This window comes from Sus scrofa, chromosome 9, assembly GCF_054392235.1.
Source record: "Sus scrofa isolate SSC_HxYL_T2T_F1_AM1 chromosome 9, Sscrofa_HxYL_maternal_Yorkshire_Landrace_v2.0, whole genome shotgun sequence".
Classification (NCBI taxonomy): domain Eukaryota; kingdom Metazoa; phylum Chordata; class Mammalia; order Artiodactyla; family Suidae; genus Sus; species Sus scrofa.
The window spans coordinates 11,549,939-11,566,573 of NC_139391.1; the positions used below are offsets into that span (position 1 = coordinate 11,549,939).

The 16,635-nt window shown below is 36.0% G+C and overlaps 1 protein-coding gene across 6 annotated transcripts in view; it reads right to left on the reverse strand.

The window, feature by feature from the left end:
* The window catches only part of LOC100525597 (glycerophosphodiester phosphodiesterase domain-containing protein 4-like), a 164,574-nt gene that overhangs the window by 49,749 nt on the left and 98,190 nt on the right, over positions 1 to 16,635 (reverse strand). For 5 of the 6 annotated variants that reach the window (XM_084975438.1, XM_084975440.1, XM_084975439.1 and 2 more), the window contains one exon: positions 13,648 to 13,804. The exons of the other annotated variant lie outside the window; for it this stretch is intronic. In XM_084975438.1, coding sequence (XP_084831564.1) covers positions 13,648 to 13,804 — 157 coding nt within the window. The remainder of the gene's footprint in view (positions 1 to 13,647; positions 13,805 to 16,635) is intronic. 6 annotated transcript variants of the gene reach the window in all.

Sequence of the window (16,635 nt, forward strand, 5' to 3'; positions counted from 1 at the left end):
TGGAAGCCCTATCAAGGGCAATCAGAGAAGAAAAACAAAGAAAAGGAATCCATATTGGAAAAGAAGTAAAAGTATCAGGTTTTGCAGATGACATGATACCATACCTAGGAATCCTAAAAATGCTACCAGTAAATTGTTAGAGCTCATTGATGTATTTGGTAAAGTGGCAGGATACAAAATTAATACACATAAATCAACTGCATTTCTATATACTAACAATGAAAGATCAGATGAGAACTTAGGGAAACTATCCCATCTACCATCACATCAAAATGAATAAAATACCTAGAAATAAACCTACCTAAAGAGACAAAAGACCGATACTCTGAAAACTGTAAGATGCCAATGAAAAAAATCAAAGACAACACAAAAAGATGGGAGATATTAACAAACTCTTGGATTGGAAAAATCAGTACCATCAAAATGACTATACTATCCAAGGCAACCTACAGATTCAATGCAATGCCTATCAAATTACCAAAGATATTCTTCACAAAACTAGAACAGAATATTTTAAAATTTGTATGGAAAAACAATAGACCCTGAATAGCTAAAGCAATACTGACAAAGAAAAATGGAACTGGAAGAATCAGGCTCCCTGCCTTCAGACTATACTACAAGGCTACAATCATATGGTAACTACACAAAAACAGAAATATAGATCAACTGAACAGGATAGAAAGTCCAGAAACAAACCTGGGCAACAATGATCAACTCATCTATGACAAAGGAGGCAAGAACATATAGTGGAAGAAAGACCATCTTTTCAGTAAGTTGTGCCAGAAAAACCTGAGAGCTACATGTAAAAGAATGAAATTAGATTACTCTCTAACACCATAGAGAAAATAAACCCAAACTAGATTAAAGACCTAAATGTAAGGCCAGATACTATAAAACTCTTGGAGGAAAACAAAGGCAGAACACTCTGTGACATAAATCACAGCAACATCTTGTTTGACCCACCTCTAAGAGTAATGAAAATAAAAACAATAATAAACAAATGGGACTTAAACTTTAAAAGCTTTTGCTCTTTCTGCATGCGTGGAGATCATATGACTTTTTACTTTGTGTATGTTAACATGATAAATTCATTGATTTTCAACTGTAAACCAGCCTTGGATTCTCATGATAAAGCTCCTTTGATCAAAATATGATATTCTTTAGATATATTGCTAGATGCAATCTATAATACTTTGTTGAGTATATTTCCATTTATATTCACGAAGGATATCAGTCTTGAGATTTCTTAAAATGCTTTTTTATGGATTTGTTATCAGGGAAATGCTGGGCTCATCAAAGTACACTAGGAATTAGCCACTGCTCTTCCATTTTCTAGAAGATATTTATGGAATTTCTTTTTTGTACATTTGGTAGAATTTACCACTGAACACACCTGCACCTGGAATTTTCTGTTGGAAGTTTTTACACTACAAATGCAATTTCTTCAATAGATATAAAACTATTTAGGTTGTGCATTTATTCTTGAGTGAGTTCTGGTAGTTATGTCTTTCAAATGATGAAATAAAATGTATATCAAAAGGCAAAACAAGAAAATTTATACATAAAATTCTCTCTCACTGTCCTTTTGGGTCTCCTCCTCTCCTTTAATGTGCAATGTTCATCTTTTATACATTAACCAGATTTCCTCAAAGGTGGGGATGTCTGCTAAACTGTAAAGATATTGTTTTCCTGCTTCCAGTGTAACCTAAAAGATAAGCATTCTTTCTCAACTCTGTAAGGGGCCATGTGACTTGTTGTTCACTTTGTATGAGTTTATCCGGACTATTTATCTTTGGTGAATGTTATACAAAATTCCAGCATGATGTATGATTATCTGTCTTGAAAGTGTATATGACTGTACCTTCAACTTTCTAAGAGTCCTAACAGTTTCTGAACTTCTGAGAGTCTGTCTCCTGGGTTATAATCTTTTGTTTGGCTTGAATAAAATTCTATTCTTTTTCTTAACTTAGTTGTTAATTGAATTTTCATTAATACAAAGAATTGTTCCATTTCATCTAAATGAGAAGATTTACGAGCATTTCCTAGATAATGGTGTATTCCTAGGAATACAAAGACCTGATTTACAGTGTTCTCCCACTTTCCCCCTTAAATGGCTAATTACATAACTGGTTTAACCACTGGTCCCACAAGCTATGAAATGTAATAATTGGCTCTTGTGGACCAGTATGACCCAGCTCCTCTGTTCACTTTCATTATTATAACATTAATGTCTAGAGGGTCTGGACTGATGGACATTCTTTCATTGCTAACGTTGGAAGTTTTGTGTATTAGCTGTTTTTTTCTTGGTCAATTGGCTAGATGTTTATCAATTTTGCTGATCTCTTCAAAGAATGAGATATTTTTCATTGGAATTTCCTATTTCTCTGTTTCCATTTCATTGACTTCTGCTTTTTATTCTTTCTTTTCTTCTGCTTACTTAAGGTTTAATTTGCTCTTCTTTTTCTAGTTTATTAAAGAAGAATCTTAGATTTTTATTTGAGACTCCCTTTTCTAATATAAGCAGATAATCCCAGGAGTTTTTCTCTAATCACTGGTATAGTTAGTTGCTTTTCACCAATTTTAGTATGTTGTCTTTTTTTACTTTCATTCAATTCAAAATATTATAGTTTCCCTTGAGATTTCCTCTTTTATCTAGGGATTATTTAGAAGTGTGGTTTTTTTAATATTTGGGAATTTTTCAATTCTAAAAAAGAAACACATTCTGGAGCTTAAAAAATAAGATGAAAAATGCATTAGAAAGCAGTTAAAATAGAGCAGGTAAAAGGAAAGAAAGAATAAGTGAGCTGGAAGATAGGAATCTACAAATGTTTCAGGTGGAAGAGGAGAGAGAGAACGAAGATTTCTGAAAGGTGAAGAAACACTATGAGAACTATCAGACTCCATTAGGAGAACTAACAGACAGATAATGAGCTGACCAGAAGACAAGGAAAAGTTGGCAGAGCATTTATGCACAGAAGTAATAGCTAAAGACATCCCAAACTTTGGCAAAGAAATAGACATACAAGTGCACAAAGCTAATAAATCACCTTAACTCAGTGAAAAAAGACCTCCTACATGATACTTTATAATGAAGCTGTCAGAAAGGAAGCTGGGGGAAAAAATTAAGTATCCCCCAAAGGAGCCCCCATTAGATTCTCAGCAGAAACTCTCCAGGCCAGGAGAGTGGAAAATCTTTCAAAGCATTGAAAGATAAAATTTGCTTGCCCAGAATACTCTGTCCAATAAAGTAACTCTTTAGATTTGAAGGAGAAGTAAAGGCTTTACCAGACAAACAAACCTGAGGGGGTTCCTACCACTAGACCTGCCTTATAAGAAATGTTGAAAGGAGCTCTTCTATCTGAAATAAAAAATATAAAAGTGTACATAGCTCTCAGTAAGGTAATAAAAAGACGGAATACATAGACTCATAAGAGACAACTATGAACATTTATATGTCAACAAATTAAATAACCTAGAAGAAATAGATATGTTTCTAGAAATTCACAATCTATAACAAGACTGAATCAGTCAGAAATAGAAAATCTGAACAGATCAATAGTGAATCAAGAGACTGAGTCAATGATAAAAAAATCTCCCAACACAGAAAATTCCAGGACCAAATAGCTTTAGTGGTAAAGTCTACCAAACATTTAAAGATAATACAAATCCTCCTCAAACTGTTTGAAAATAATGAAGAAGGAGGAATATTTATAACACATACAGGACAAATACTGTATAATATAACTTATACATAGAATCTAAAAAACACAAACCTGTTAAAAAAAAAAAAAAACCCCACACACAGTAAAATAGTTGTTACCAGGGGGTGTGGAGGTGGAGGGAAAAGACTGATGCTGTTTAAGGGTTCAGCCTTCTAACAAATACTAAATAAGCCAAAAAGATCTAAAGCACAGTATTTTGAATATTGACCACAATATCTTACTATAAGCATATTATGTGATAAATACCATTACGGCAGCAACAATTTTACAGTATTTAAATGTACCAAAGTAACAAGCTGTATACTTTTTTTTTCCCCTGCATTTTAGGCCTGCACCCACGGCACATGGAAGTTCCCAGGCTATGAGTCTAGTTGGAGCTACAGCTGCTGGCCTACACCACAGCTCATGGCAATGCAGGATCCTTAATCCACTGAGCGAGGCCAGGGGATCAAACCCACAACCTCACGGTTCCTAGTCAGATTTGTTTCCACTGTGCCCCAATGGGAACTCCCAGGCTGTACACATTAAATTTATACAATGTTACATATCAAATTTATCCAACTTTTTTAAAAAAGAAAAGACAATATTTAGGAATTTCAAGATATTTTTTCCTGTTAATGATTTCTAGTTTAATTCCATTTTGGTCAGGTAACACACTTGGTAACAATCTGTTCTTTCGTATTTGTCAAAATTTGTTTCATGGCTCAGAACGTAGTCTAGCTTCTATTTGTTTTTAGTTCTTTTCTATTTGTTCTTTAGTTACTGAAAAAAAGTGTTGAAATATATAATTGTTTACTATTTCTTTCTGTAAGTCCTACCAGATCTGATTCATGTAAATTGAAGCTGTACTGTTCAACGAATACACATTTAGGATGTATATGTATTCTTGATGAGCTGATCTTTCTATAATTTCATAATATCCATCTTTACCACTAATAATTTTCCTTGTTGTGAAGTACACTCTGCCAGATATTAATATAGCCACTCCAGATTTCATTTGATTAGTGTTTATATCGTGTATCTTTATGCATTATCTTAACTTCAATCTGTAAAACAGGTTAAAATAATATAGTGGTGGTTATAGTTGAAATGGGCTTTTATAGACATCATGAATCTGGATTTTAATACACTCTGATTCTATTTTTATTGTAATTATTCATATGGCTGTATTTAGGTATTTCGATTTATGATTTTTTGATTGTCCTTTATATTTTTGTTTCTCTGTTCTTTTTTGCCTTCTTTTGGACTGTTTCTTTTTAATACTTTAAGTGGCTGCTTTAAAGATTACAAACTATCTTCCTACTTTAAACTTTCAGTCCACTCAGCTTCAGAATTTTCTTACTTCCAGTAAAATGTGGAGTTCTTACAGTTTTACAGGCCCTTTCCCTTTTCCCTCCTCCCCATGATGTTTAGTTCTCTGTGTACCAAATCTACATACATGAAAAATAAGAAAATATATAATTTTCACTCTTAAGAGTCACGCATGTTTTTTAAAACACCAGGAGAAAAACAGTCCATCCTCTTCACTCCCACATTTACCATCTCTATTGCCATTTCTTCAACCTGAGAGTTCCAAGTTTCCATCTCATATTTTCTTGCACGGTTGGGGGGCTTCTGGAGTAAATTCTCTAATTTTTCCCTTCATCTGAGAAGCCCTTGATTTAACCTTCATTCCTTAGGGATATGCCACTTTTTGCTGTTATCAGTATCTTTGATTTAGCCATTCGAATGGATGAATAGTAGTATTAAATTATGTTTTAACTTGAATTTCCATAATGACCAATGATATTTTAAAATACCTTCATATGTTTATTTGCTCTTTTGTAACATTTGATGGCAAAAAGAACATTTAAACAGGCCATATTGTGACACATAAAATGAACTTTAATATGAAAAAACAACAGACATACAAAGTGTGCAATCAGGCCAGAAGAGAATTAAACTAGGCTTCAAGGACAGAGACAAAATGCTAAAGAAGGATGGGAGCTCAACTCCTCTCACGAAGACACCAAAATCACAATTAAGTGCTGAACAACCATCAACAAAATAGGCTTGAAATGACCAAAAAAGATATCCTATGCCCAAAAAAAGAAGAAGCCACAACAAGATGGTAGGAGGGGCACTATCATGATATAAGCAAATTCCATACCCAACAGGTGAGCAACCCACAAACTGGAAAATAACTATATCACAGAGGCTCTCCTATAGGAGTGAGAGTTCTGAATCCTAAGTCAGGTTCCCCAGCCTGGGGGTTCTGGCATTGGGAAGAGCAGGGCTTGAATGTGGGAGCTCTACAGGATTAGGGGAAACAGACTCCACTCTTGGAGGGCACATATGAGGTTTCAATGCGTACTGTGTCCCAGAGCAAAGCAGAGACTCCATAGGAATCTGAGCCAGACCTACATGCAGGTCTTGGAGGGTCTCTTGGGGATGCAGGAGTCAGCTGTGGCTCACTGTGGTGGCAGGACACTGGACTTGGAGGTCCCTGGAAATAATCATCAGAGTGAGCGCCTTTGGAGGCTGTCATTTTCGAAAAATTTGGCCCTGTCCAACAGCAGCCTGTAAGCACAAGTGCTGAGAGTCCCAGGCCAAACAATGCTAGGGTGGGAACACAGCCCCACCTATGAACAGAGAGAAGAAAATATTTGTAAATGAAATAACCAACAAAAGACTAATCTCAAAATGTACAAACAACCCATGCAGCTCAATATCCAAAAAAAGCAAGTAACCTAATCAAAAATAGGCAGAAAATCGAAATAGACATTTCTCCAAGGAAGACATATGGATGGCCAAAGTGCACACAAAACCTGCTCAACATTGCTAATTATTACAGAAATGCAAACCAAACCTACTATGAGGTACCACCTCACACCAGTCAGAATGGGCATCCTCAAAAAGCCTACAAACAATAAATGCTGAAGAGGGTGTGGAAAAAAGGGACCCTTCCTACACTACTGGTGGGAATGTAAATTGGTACAACCACTACGGAAAAAAAGTACGGAGGTTTCTTAAAAAACTAAAAAATAGTATTACCATATAATCCAGCAATCCCACTCCTGGGCCATCTACCCAGAGAAAACCATAATTCAAAAAGATACATGTACCCCAATGTTCGCTGCAGCACTATTTACAAAAGTCAACATAAAAACAACCTAAATGTCTATCAATAGATGATGGATAAAGAAGATGTGGTACACATATACAATGGAATATTACTCAACCATAAAAAAGAATGAAAAATGCCACCTGCAGCAACATGGATGAACCTAGAGATTATCACACTAAGTGAGGTAAGTCAGATAAGAGAAAGACAAGCATCATATGGTATCATTTATATGTGGAATCAAAAAATGATACAGATGAACTTATTTACAAAACAGAAACAGACTCACAGACTTTGAAAACAATTTATGGTTACTAAAGGGGACAGGTAGGGAGGAAGGATGGATTGGGGATTTAGGAATGGCATATATACACTATTGTATATGGGATGGATGGTCAACAGGGACCTGCTGTATAGCACAGGGAACTGTACTCAGTATTATGTGATAATCTATATAGGAAAAGAATCTGAAAAAGAATGGATATGTGTATATATATAATTGAAGCACTTTGTTGTACAACAGAAATGAATACATTATAAATCAACTATACTTCATAAAACTTAAAAAAATAAAATCAATTAAAAATTATAATCAATAATAAGGTAACTGGAAAATCTGCAAGCATTTGGAAATTTAAAAAGAAAATTTAGGGGTTTCTGTCATGGCTCAGTGGTTAACAAATCCGACTAGGAACAATGAGGTTGTGGGTTCAACCCCTGGCCTTGCTCAGTGGGTTAAGGATCTGGCATTGCTGTGAGCTGTGCTGTAGGTGGCAGACATGGCTCAGATCCGATGCTGCTGTGGCTGTGGCGTAGGCTGGCAGCTGCAGCTCCAAGTGGACCCTAATCTGGGAACCTCCATATGCTGCGGGAGCAGCCCTAGAAAAGGCAAAAAGACCAAAAAAAGAAAAACAAAAAAAAAAGGAAATTTGTAAATAACCCATGGGCTTTGGGAAATTTTTAAATATTTTGGACTAAATAAAAATGAAAATGCCACATATGAAAATCTATGAGATGGGGAGTTCCCGTTGTGGTACAGTGGAAATGAATCTTACTAGTGTCCATGAGGATGTGGGCTCGATCCCTGGCTTCTCTCAGTGGGTTGGGGATCTGGCTTTGCTGTGAGCTGTGTTCTAAGTCACAGACATGGCTCGGATCCCATGTTGCTGTGGCTGGGGCGTGGCTGGCAGCTACAGCTCCGATTGGACCCCTAGCCTGGGAACCTCCAAATGCCATGGGTGTGTCCCTAAACAGACAAAGAAGGAAGGAAGGAAATAGATTTGAGCAGAAATCAATGAAACCAAAGACTGATTCTCTGACCAGAAGTTCAATAGATCTGTCTATCAATGGATAGATCTCTAGGAGATTGGAGGAGAGAGAATTACAAATTATAAAAATCAGGAATGAAAAATGGAATATAACCATTGATTCCAAAGTCATTAAAAGGATAATAAAATATTACAAACAATTCTATGTCCATTAATTCAACTACTAAATGATTTAGAGCAATTACTCAAAATACACCAACTATCAACAATCACTGAAGAATTTCTAACTTCAGATAGCTTAGGTTTTCAGTCCTAGAGATTCTGTTTGGTTGTTTTTAGATCTTATATCTCTCTCATTATGTTCTTGTTTTCCTTTAAATCCATGATAGATTTGTGATAGCTTTTGAAAAGTTCCTTTCTCTTAATTCCCTTTCTCTATCTTTTTTGGATCTTTTCTTTTTTAATGGGTAGTTTTTCTCCTGATTTTAAGGCACACTTTCCTGCTTCTTCTTGTATTCCAAGTAATTTTATTATTGGCTCTTGGAGACTGTGACGGTTACATTGTTAGAGGTCTTGATGCTGCTGTTTCTTCCAAAGTGTAGCAATCCTCTTGGCAGATGTTTATATTACTAACAAATCAACTGAATTTTTTTGGAGTGGATATAAAATAGCCTTTATCTAGGGTTTGTTCAGCCTGATTACTGAGGTGTGACCTTTCTGGGGTTTTTACTAAAGGTCCCAAAGGTCCAACAAACTCTATATTCTGATATTGTTAAGTAGAATGTAATTATCTTCCAGACCCTGTGAGCTCTTAGAATGGTTCATCTAAAAGCTCCCTAGTAGTATTTGGCCCAGTCTTGTGGACTTTCACCCTATTTGTGAGCTTCTTAGCAGCAATAGACTCAAGCAGAAACACTATGAAGATTTCTGGAGGCCCTTCTCTGGAGACTGCTTTCATTTTTGTCTTCATCCCTCAAAATTCCAGCCACCTTGATCTCCGCAAGATCCCATCTTTCTCTCCTCAATTCCGCAAGATATCCATGCTTTGCCTAGGTTTCTCCTGCCGTGTGATAGCTGCAAAGGGCCTCCAGGCAAGAACATTAGGTTATTCATAACATTCTCCTATTATTTCCTTCACTCATGGATCACAATTCTTCACTGACTGTTCTCTCGTATCTGAGAATGATGATTTCATTTATTGTGTCTGGTTTTCTAGTTGTTTATGGCAGGAGGACATGTCCAGCACCTATAAACTGTCATGACCAGAAGTAGAATGTCCATGCTTCATCTAGAGCTCAACACTGTGTATTAAACCCTCAATGGGGTAGGAATTGTAAATGATAAAAAGAGAACCTTTACCTTCCCAGCACATGCTGTGCAGGTAAAATAATTATATATAAAAAACCATCAAATTGCTATATATATAAGTTTCAAAGAACAAACTGGATGTACCAGGAGAGCTGTTTTCAATGCCCATAATATGTTCTTAACCATAACGGAAATAGACTAAGTCATTTGAAAATAGTTGTGTATTATACTCTACTAATAGTGTATTTTATTATACTTTCTGACATGGTTTACTATAATAAATTAACCAAATGAATTCAGTTTAATTGTCATTTGGTTTCTGCTTTATTCACATGTCCATCTACAGGTCTTTTCCATAAGATACAGATCAGAAATTGGAAAGGCTATATTCAAATTCTTGTGTGAAAGGACCATAGAGATATTCACTTAACTACTGATATGCAAGGAACTCAAAGAATAGGGTTCCTAGTGTAACCTAACATTGCCATCTCAGACACTGTATTAGAGGAATGAGTTAGAACGTAGTTATATTTAGTTAGTTATATTTCCAGGATTAAATTTTAAAGCAGGAACAGGTAACTTTCTGGAAGCACACTGATAACCCCAGATATAGCAGGACATTAACCATGCCAGACTGAATAAACTGATTAGGGCAACCAAATCAGGCTTATTCATTTTGGACCTTTGTTAGCATTCTTTTCAACATTCTATTTCCTGACGGGCATATGACCAAAACCCATTCTCTTTTTGACCTTTTTATACTCTTACACTTGTGCAAAACATTCTTTGTATTTAGTAACTTGTTCTCATTACAAATTATTTTTACTGAGTCGCTACATTTCATGGCAATGCAGTCATTTGCAGAAATTGAATAAAAATATGTCCTTATTTCCACTGGGATATAATTGGACAAACTGATTGTGTAATCAAGGTTATATCTGAAGGATCATATTTGAGAATACATTTCATTCAATCTGGTATAACAAGCCCCCAGTCCTACAAAGGACACAGATGTAATTTATATTCATAACCAACGCCTTTGAGTCTTCCTAGTCAAACTGTCCGGTGTCTGTTGTTGCTCACTGTCCCAACATTACAGGTAGTAAGAAAAGTCACTGATCAGCAGAAAAAGGATACAGGAATTTGCTCACATTTGTGGTATACATGTGAAACTTGGTTTAAATGAGCTTCTTATTTTTCAAGTAGTAGCGATAAAGAGCTCTGGAATGATTTAATGGCCTTAGTAGTTGTTTAACACAATCTGACTCTAGATTTGCTGATTATATAACAAGGAACCTTAAGCAGGTTAAGTGAATTTTTTCACTGCACTGATGTAAAGTAAAAAAGCCTAATAACACAAAATCACAATGAGATAGCCTCTAAATAATGTATAGAACTTATTTATGATCATAAGAGGGGACCTAAATTATTCAAAACTTAGAAATAAGGCAAAAGGTGATTAATGAAGCCTGTAGCAACATGGTAGCATATGGTTTAACAAATACACCGAAGGGTCATCTGACTCTTGGGGGAATGTAACTTTCTTTGAATTACTATTTACTATTGGTTAGGGTCAGAATATGTAAAGTTAGATGTTAACTTGTAGAAAATGGATAAAAGTGGAGATGGTTTTTGTCCAGTGGAAACGGAAACGAGTTTGGACAGAGATGACAATTCCAAAAGTAGGCTTTGTTAATACAGAGTATATTAACTGAATTAATGTACTAAGTTTGTATCCAACTTGGCAATGTAATTCCAGCATTTCTTTGTTGCACTGACTACTTGCATGTTGGTGTCTGATGAATATTTTGAATGGGTGTTGTCATCCTGCTTGTTCCTGGATTAACATGCTTAATAAAACTTGTATTCTGATCACCATCTATATGCATGAGAATTATATCTTTGTAATTTTGAGATTTATACTTTCACAGAGGGATATAAAAATGCTCTACAGGAGTTCCCATTGTGGCACAGGGGAAATGAATCCAACTAGGAACCATGAGGTTGTGGGTTCAATCCCTGGCCTCGCTCAGTGGGTTAAGGATCCAGCGTCACCGTGAGCTGGGGTGTAGCTCGCAGATGTGGCTCAGATCTGGCGTTGCTGTGGCTGTGGTACAGACCGACAGCAATAGCTCCAATTAGACCCCTAGCCTGGGAACCTCCATATGCCGTGGGTGTGGCCCTAAAAGGGACAAAAGAAAAAAAAAATGCTCTACATAAATGCTGATTTTGCTGGAGAAACAAGAACTCAGCTAAGATTCCAGGGGCAACTCCCAGAACTTCTGTATCTATTTTTATTTCATTATCAACCAGATTTCATTGCTTAATTTTCAAAGTAACCTCAAGAACAACTAATATAATGACAAATAATCATCAGCTCACCACCATCACCAATTCATAATTATACCCATCCAAATGAAGAGCAACCCACAATAATTTTTACAAGTAAAACCAATTTATTTGCTATGGAATATTATCCAAACAGCCAAATCTTTCAACCACGTGCCAACACCATTTCAATCACCTCTGACCACACAGCATGCAAGCAAAGGATGTTCCTTAGTGAAATCCAAAATTAAAGCCTCTAGATAACCATATGTAAACCTGAAGTTTTACGTTTCCGTAGCCAGATTAATAGTATAACAAAACACTGCAAGCATATCACCTAAATATGCTAACATAAAACTGTTAATCCTAAAAAAAAGCCTACCAAAATTTATCACAGTAACATATCCTATCCTATCACTTGCAATAAATAAGACCTTAATGGACCATATGTTCCATGTTAGATATAACAACAGCATTTTCATCTGGAGAATATATTTGCCAAAATATTACCTATAGCTAATCCAATGTATACATTCTAGTAAAGCATTCTGGTTTGTGCCTATTTTTTCATGTATAATGAGACATATACAGAATATGCGTATAACAGAAACCTGAAATATCAAATTGATCTCATTTTATTCACAAATGGAAACAGGAGTTCCCGTCCTGGCTCAGTGGTTAACGAACCTTAACAGTATCCCTGAGGACAAAGGTTCTATTCCTGGCCTTGCTCAGTGGGTTAAGGATGCCACATTGCTATGAGCTGTGGCATAGGTCGCAGATGCAGCTTGGATCCCATGTGGCTGTGGTTGTGGTGTAGGTCAGCGGCTACAGCTCCAATTCAACCACTAGCCTGGGAATTTCCATATGCCATGTGTGTGGCCCTAAAAAGACAAAGGACAAAGAAAAACAAAACAACAAAAACACAAATGGAAACAGCATTTATGGCTATGTACTCATATGAGAGTGAGTACTTTGAGGCAGACTCAGTAATTACAAATCAACATTCAGGTATTCCTTATATTAACACTAATTAATAGAGTGAATTTGAAGTGGAAAAATCTATCCTTACATAGTTACTTACTTTTCATTATTTAAACACAAAAAAAGATCAAGTCAATCCTTTATATTTGATTAACATCAAATATGGACAAAATTCTATTCCACTCTTAATATACAAGGCAGCTAGATTTATTTTCCTAATTACACAATTACATGACAAGACAGCTATTACCACAACTGATCCCCAACCATGTTAGCTCTGCTGCCATAGGTGCTGGCAATACGAATGCCTGCTGTCTGTCCTTCTCAGATATTTATTGTCAAAATCAGACTCAAAATGAGTATATCTGATTGCCAACACCTTGGTCACATGGATTCCCTCTAAACATATGATAACCTGGAAAATTTAAGTTGTTAAGTTTTCGTCATCTCAAGAAGGTAGGCTTGACTTTTACCACATGCAAATCTGAGCTTTTGTTTTACTCACTCTAAAATATTCAGGATAATTCTAAACTTTCTAAGTTGTTTAAGCACAATCTCCTCATGTTTCCCTGATTCTTCTCCTAATTTACCTTCCACTTCCTCCCTACCCCTCCTTTTGTCTCTCTTTCCTCCTTTCCTTCCTTTTTCACTCACACACACACACACACACACACACCCCATGTCCCCTCTCGTTCCAATATACCATAATCTCTGCAACAAACCACCTTCATTGCCCATGGTTCCCCTTAGTAGTGATCTTCTTTCAGCTCAGATGATAATATTGCTTGAAGTGCTCTCCAACTCTCTCAGGAAGAACCACTCACATTTGCACCAAAATTTCACTGTACAGTGTATTTATCTCCAGAAGCAGCACATGGCATCATACAAAAGAGGGATTCAATGTAGGTTCTTTGACCTAGGGAATGTGTCTTACCCATGAATGTGAAAACCATCTGCCTGCATTCAGAGTTGACAGGAAATCCCAATAAAATACGGTTGGGTTTCGGAGGGAGGCATTTGGCAAGACCTCCATGATATTGGTTGTTCTTCTTAGGTTATAATCATGCATGAGAAAAGGCACTTTATCATAACTGCAGGTAGAAGGGGGAAAAGGGAAAGGTGTGAATTGGCTGAATTCAGTAACCTTGGTAGATAAAGTTCTTAGGAAGCCCATCAAGATCAGAGGTCTTATTACTAGGGTTCCTCACCCCCTGTCAAATCTCAGCAAAGGCCTAAGTGCCAGTAATTTGTAGTTGATTTCAATATGTTCATGCCCTAGGGATCAATCTTTTGTGGTGTGTGAAAATCATATTATTTGTGGTGATAGAGCATCTTCCCTATATAGCAGCTTTTTAGATAAAGAAAAAGTGGGTACAATAGTGACCTGAGAGTAAGGTAAGTGGAGTGGGGATGGGGCAAGACCCTGTGGTCCCCAAAGTCATACTAAGCAGGCACCTGGACAATCTTCCTATGTTGTTCTAATTCATTTCCTACCTAGACACCTGCTCTGATTGTATCTGATGCTAGACACTTCACATCAGATGGCATCATTAGAAAAGTTCCTGGTTCTGTTTTTTTGCTGTTGACCTCGAAGAATCTCTGTTTTATGAAAATCTTTCTTTCTTTCTCATTAAAATATCCTTGAAGAGAACTCTGTAATGGCCATGGGGGAGTAACAGGGTAGAAATTTAGCCTCCTCCCCATAAAAAAACTAGAAAACTGGAGAAAATAAGGCAATAACTTTTCAGCCAATGGACAATGGGAAGCATAACATGATGGCTTTAGAGAAAAAGCCAAAAAAAAAAAAAAAATGAAATGGTCTCTAGCATTACCCAGGCTTTCTCCTTATAGATGAATACTGGACTGTGGCACTGGAAGGGAAAACCTAAAAGGGGCACAGCTCTTGTGCTGAAATGAGGAGAAAGATATCAGATGAAGGGGAGGTGAAGACGGCTAGGATCTGTAAACGAGAATTCCACAGATGTTTGAGTTATGCCAAAAAAAAAAAAAAAGATTGCCAGGGAAATGTGTAAAGAGTTCTCTTTAATGCATGGCTAAATATCAATGTGTATCCTCACAGAGTAAAACTCTATGAATAACCTCAAGAATAACCTCAAGGAAATGAAAAACTACCAGAAAATTCTAAGACAATTTGGAGAGCCCACACTGGGATATGAATTATTCAAGTTCCATCCACTAAGAGTGAAGAGACCTCAATAATTTTGGAGGCATTTTCTAGAGACTCCAGAGGGCCACACCTTTGAAATGAAGATAATTTAGAACTAGAACGACTTTAGAGCCTCTATTAAAGAGCTTAAAAACAACTTCCAAAGGACTAAACTAATCTCCTGTAAAAGAAACCAGAAAGAAATTCTGGAGATAAGATGTACAAGAACTAAATTAAAAAATGAAGATTCTTTCTTCTGCTTATCTCCAGAATTTATTCCTGGTTTCTTTTATAGTTTTAAAAAACTTTTTATTTACATTTCCATTTTCATTCACATATTATTTTATTGAATTTATACACATTATCCTTTAATTCTTCAAATATCTTTAGTACAATTATTTTAAAGTCTTTTTTTAGTATGTTTCACATAAGCTCTTTTGCAGGGGTAGCTGATTTATTTTTTTCCCTTGAATAAGCCATACTTTCCTATTTTTTATGCCATGTGATTTTGGGGGGATTGAAAACTGGACAAATGGTATTATAATAGCCTTTAATGTGGACTTGTACATGTGTATGTATACTTGCATATTTACCCTTCCTAATGTTCATAAAGATTCTTGGATCTATTAGTACCTAATTTTTATCAAATTTTGAAGATTTTTTACTTTCATTCCCACAGATTTTTTCCCCTGTTCCTCCTCTCCTTTAGGACTCCAATCACACATAAGCAGGCAAAAGAAAGAATCAGAGAATTTGAAGACAGGACAATATAAGTTATTGCGTTTGAGGAATGGAATGAAAAAAGATTGTAGAAAAGTGAGCAGAGTCTAAGGTAACCCTGACACCAAAACTAGACAAACACACTACAAAAAAAGGAAACTACAACCAATATCTCTTACAAATAGTGATGTAAAAATCCTCAACAAAATACTAGAAAATAGAATTCAGCAGTGTACTAATAGGGTTATAAATCATATCCAAGCAGGATATGGTCTAGAATGCAAGGATGGTTCAACATAGCAAAATCTGTCAATGTTATATAACACATTAATAGAATGGAGAATAAAACACATGATCCTCTCAATTGATACAGAAAAAGCATTTGACAAAATTTGACACTCTTTCATTATAAGAACACTAAACAGACTGGAAATAGAAGGAAACTATCACAACGCAATTAAAGACATATATGAAAAACCCAGACTGAACATGGTATCCAATGGTGAAAAGACTGAAAGCTTTTTCTCTAAGATTAGGAACCAGGCAAGGATATCTGCTTTTGGAACTTCTATTCATAGGAGTCCTGGAATTTCTAGCCAGAGCAATTAGGCAACATAGGGAAATAAAAGGCATCCAGACTGGAAAGTAAGAAATAAAATTACTTGTTTTTAGATGGTATGATCTTATATGTGGAAAACCCTAAGATCACACACAAACACCCCAAAACCAATAAATTAATTCAGTAAAGTAGTAGGATACAAAGTCAACACACAAAAATCAGTTGTATCTCTATACACTAAGATTTAACAATAAGAAGAGAAAATTGCAGGAGCAACTCCACTAACATCCATTTAACAAAATAATAAAATGCATAAGAATTAACTTAACCTGGGGGGGCGGAGAAAGATGGAGGAGGAGTAAGAGGTTGTGCTCACCATTTCCCACAAACACATCGAAAAAACACATCTACATGTAAAAGAGCTCACACAGAACATCAACTGAATGCTGGCAGAAGAACTTAAACCTCTAACAAGG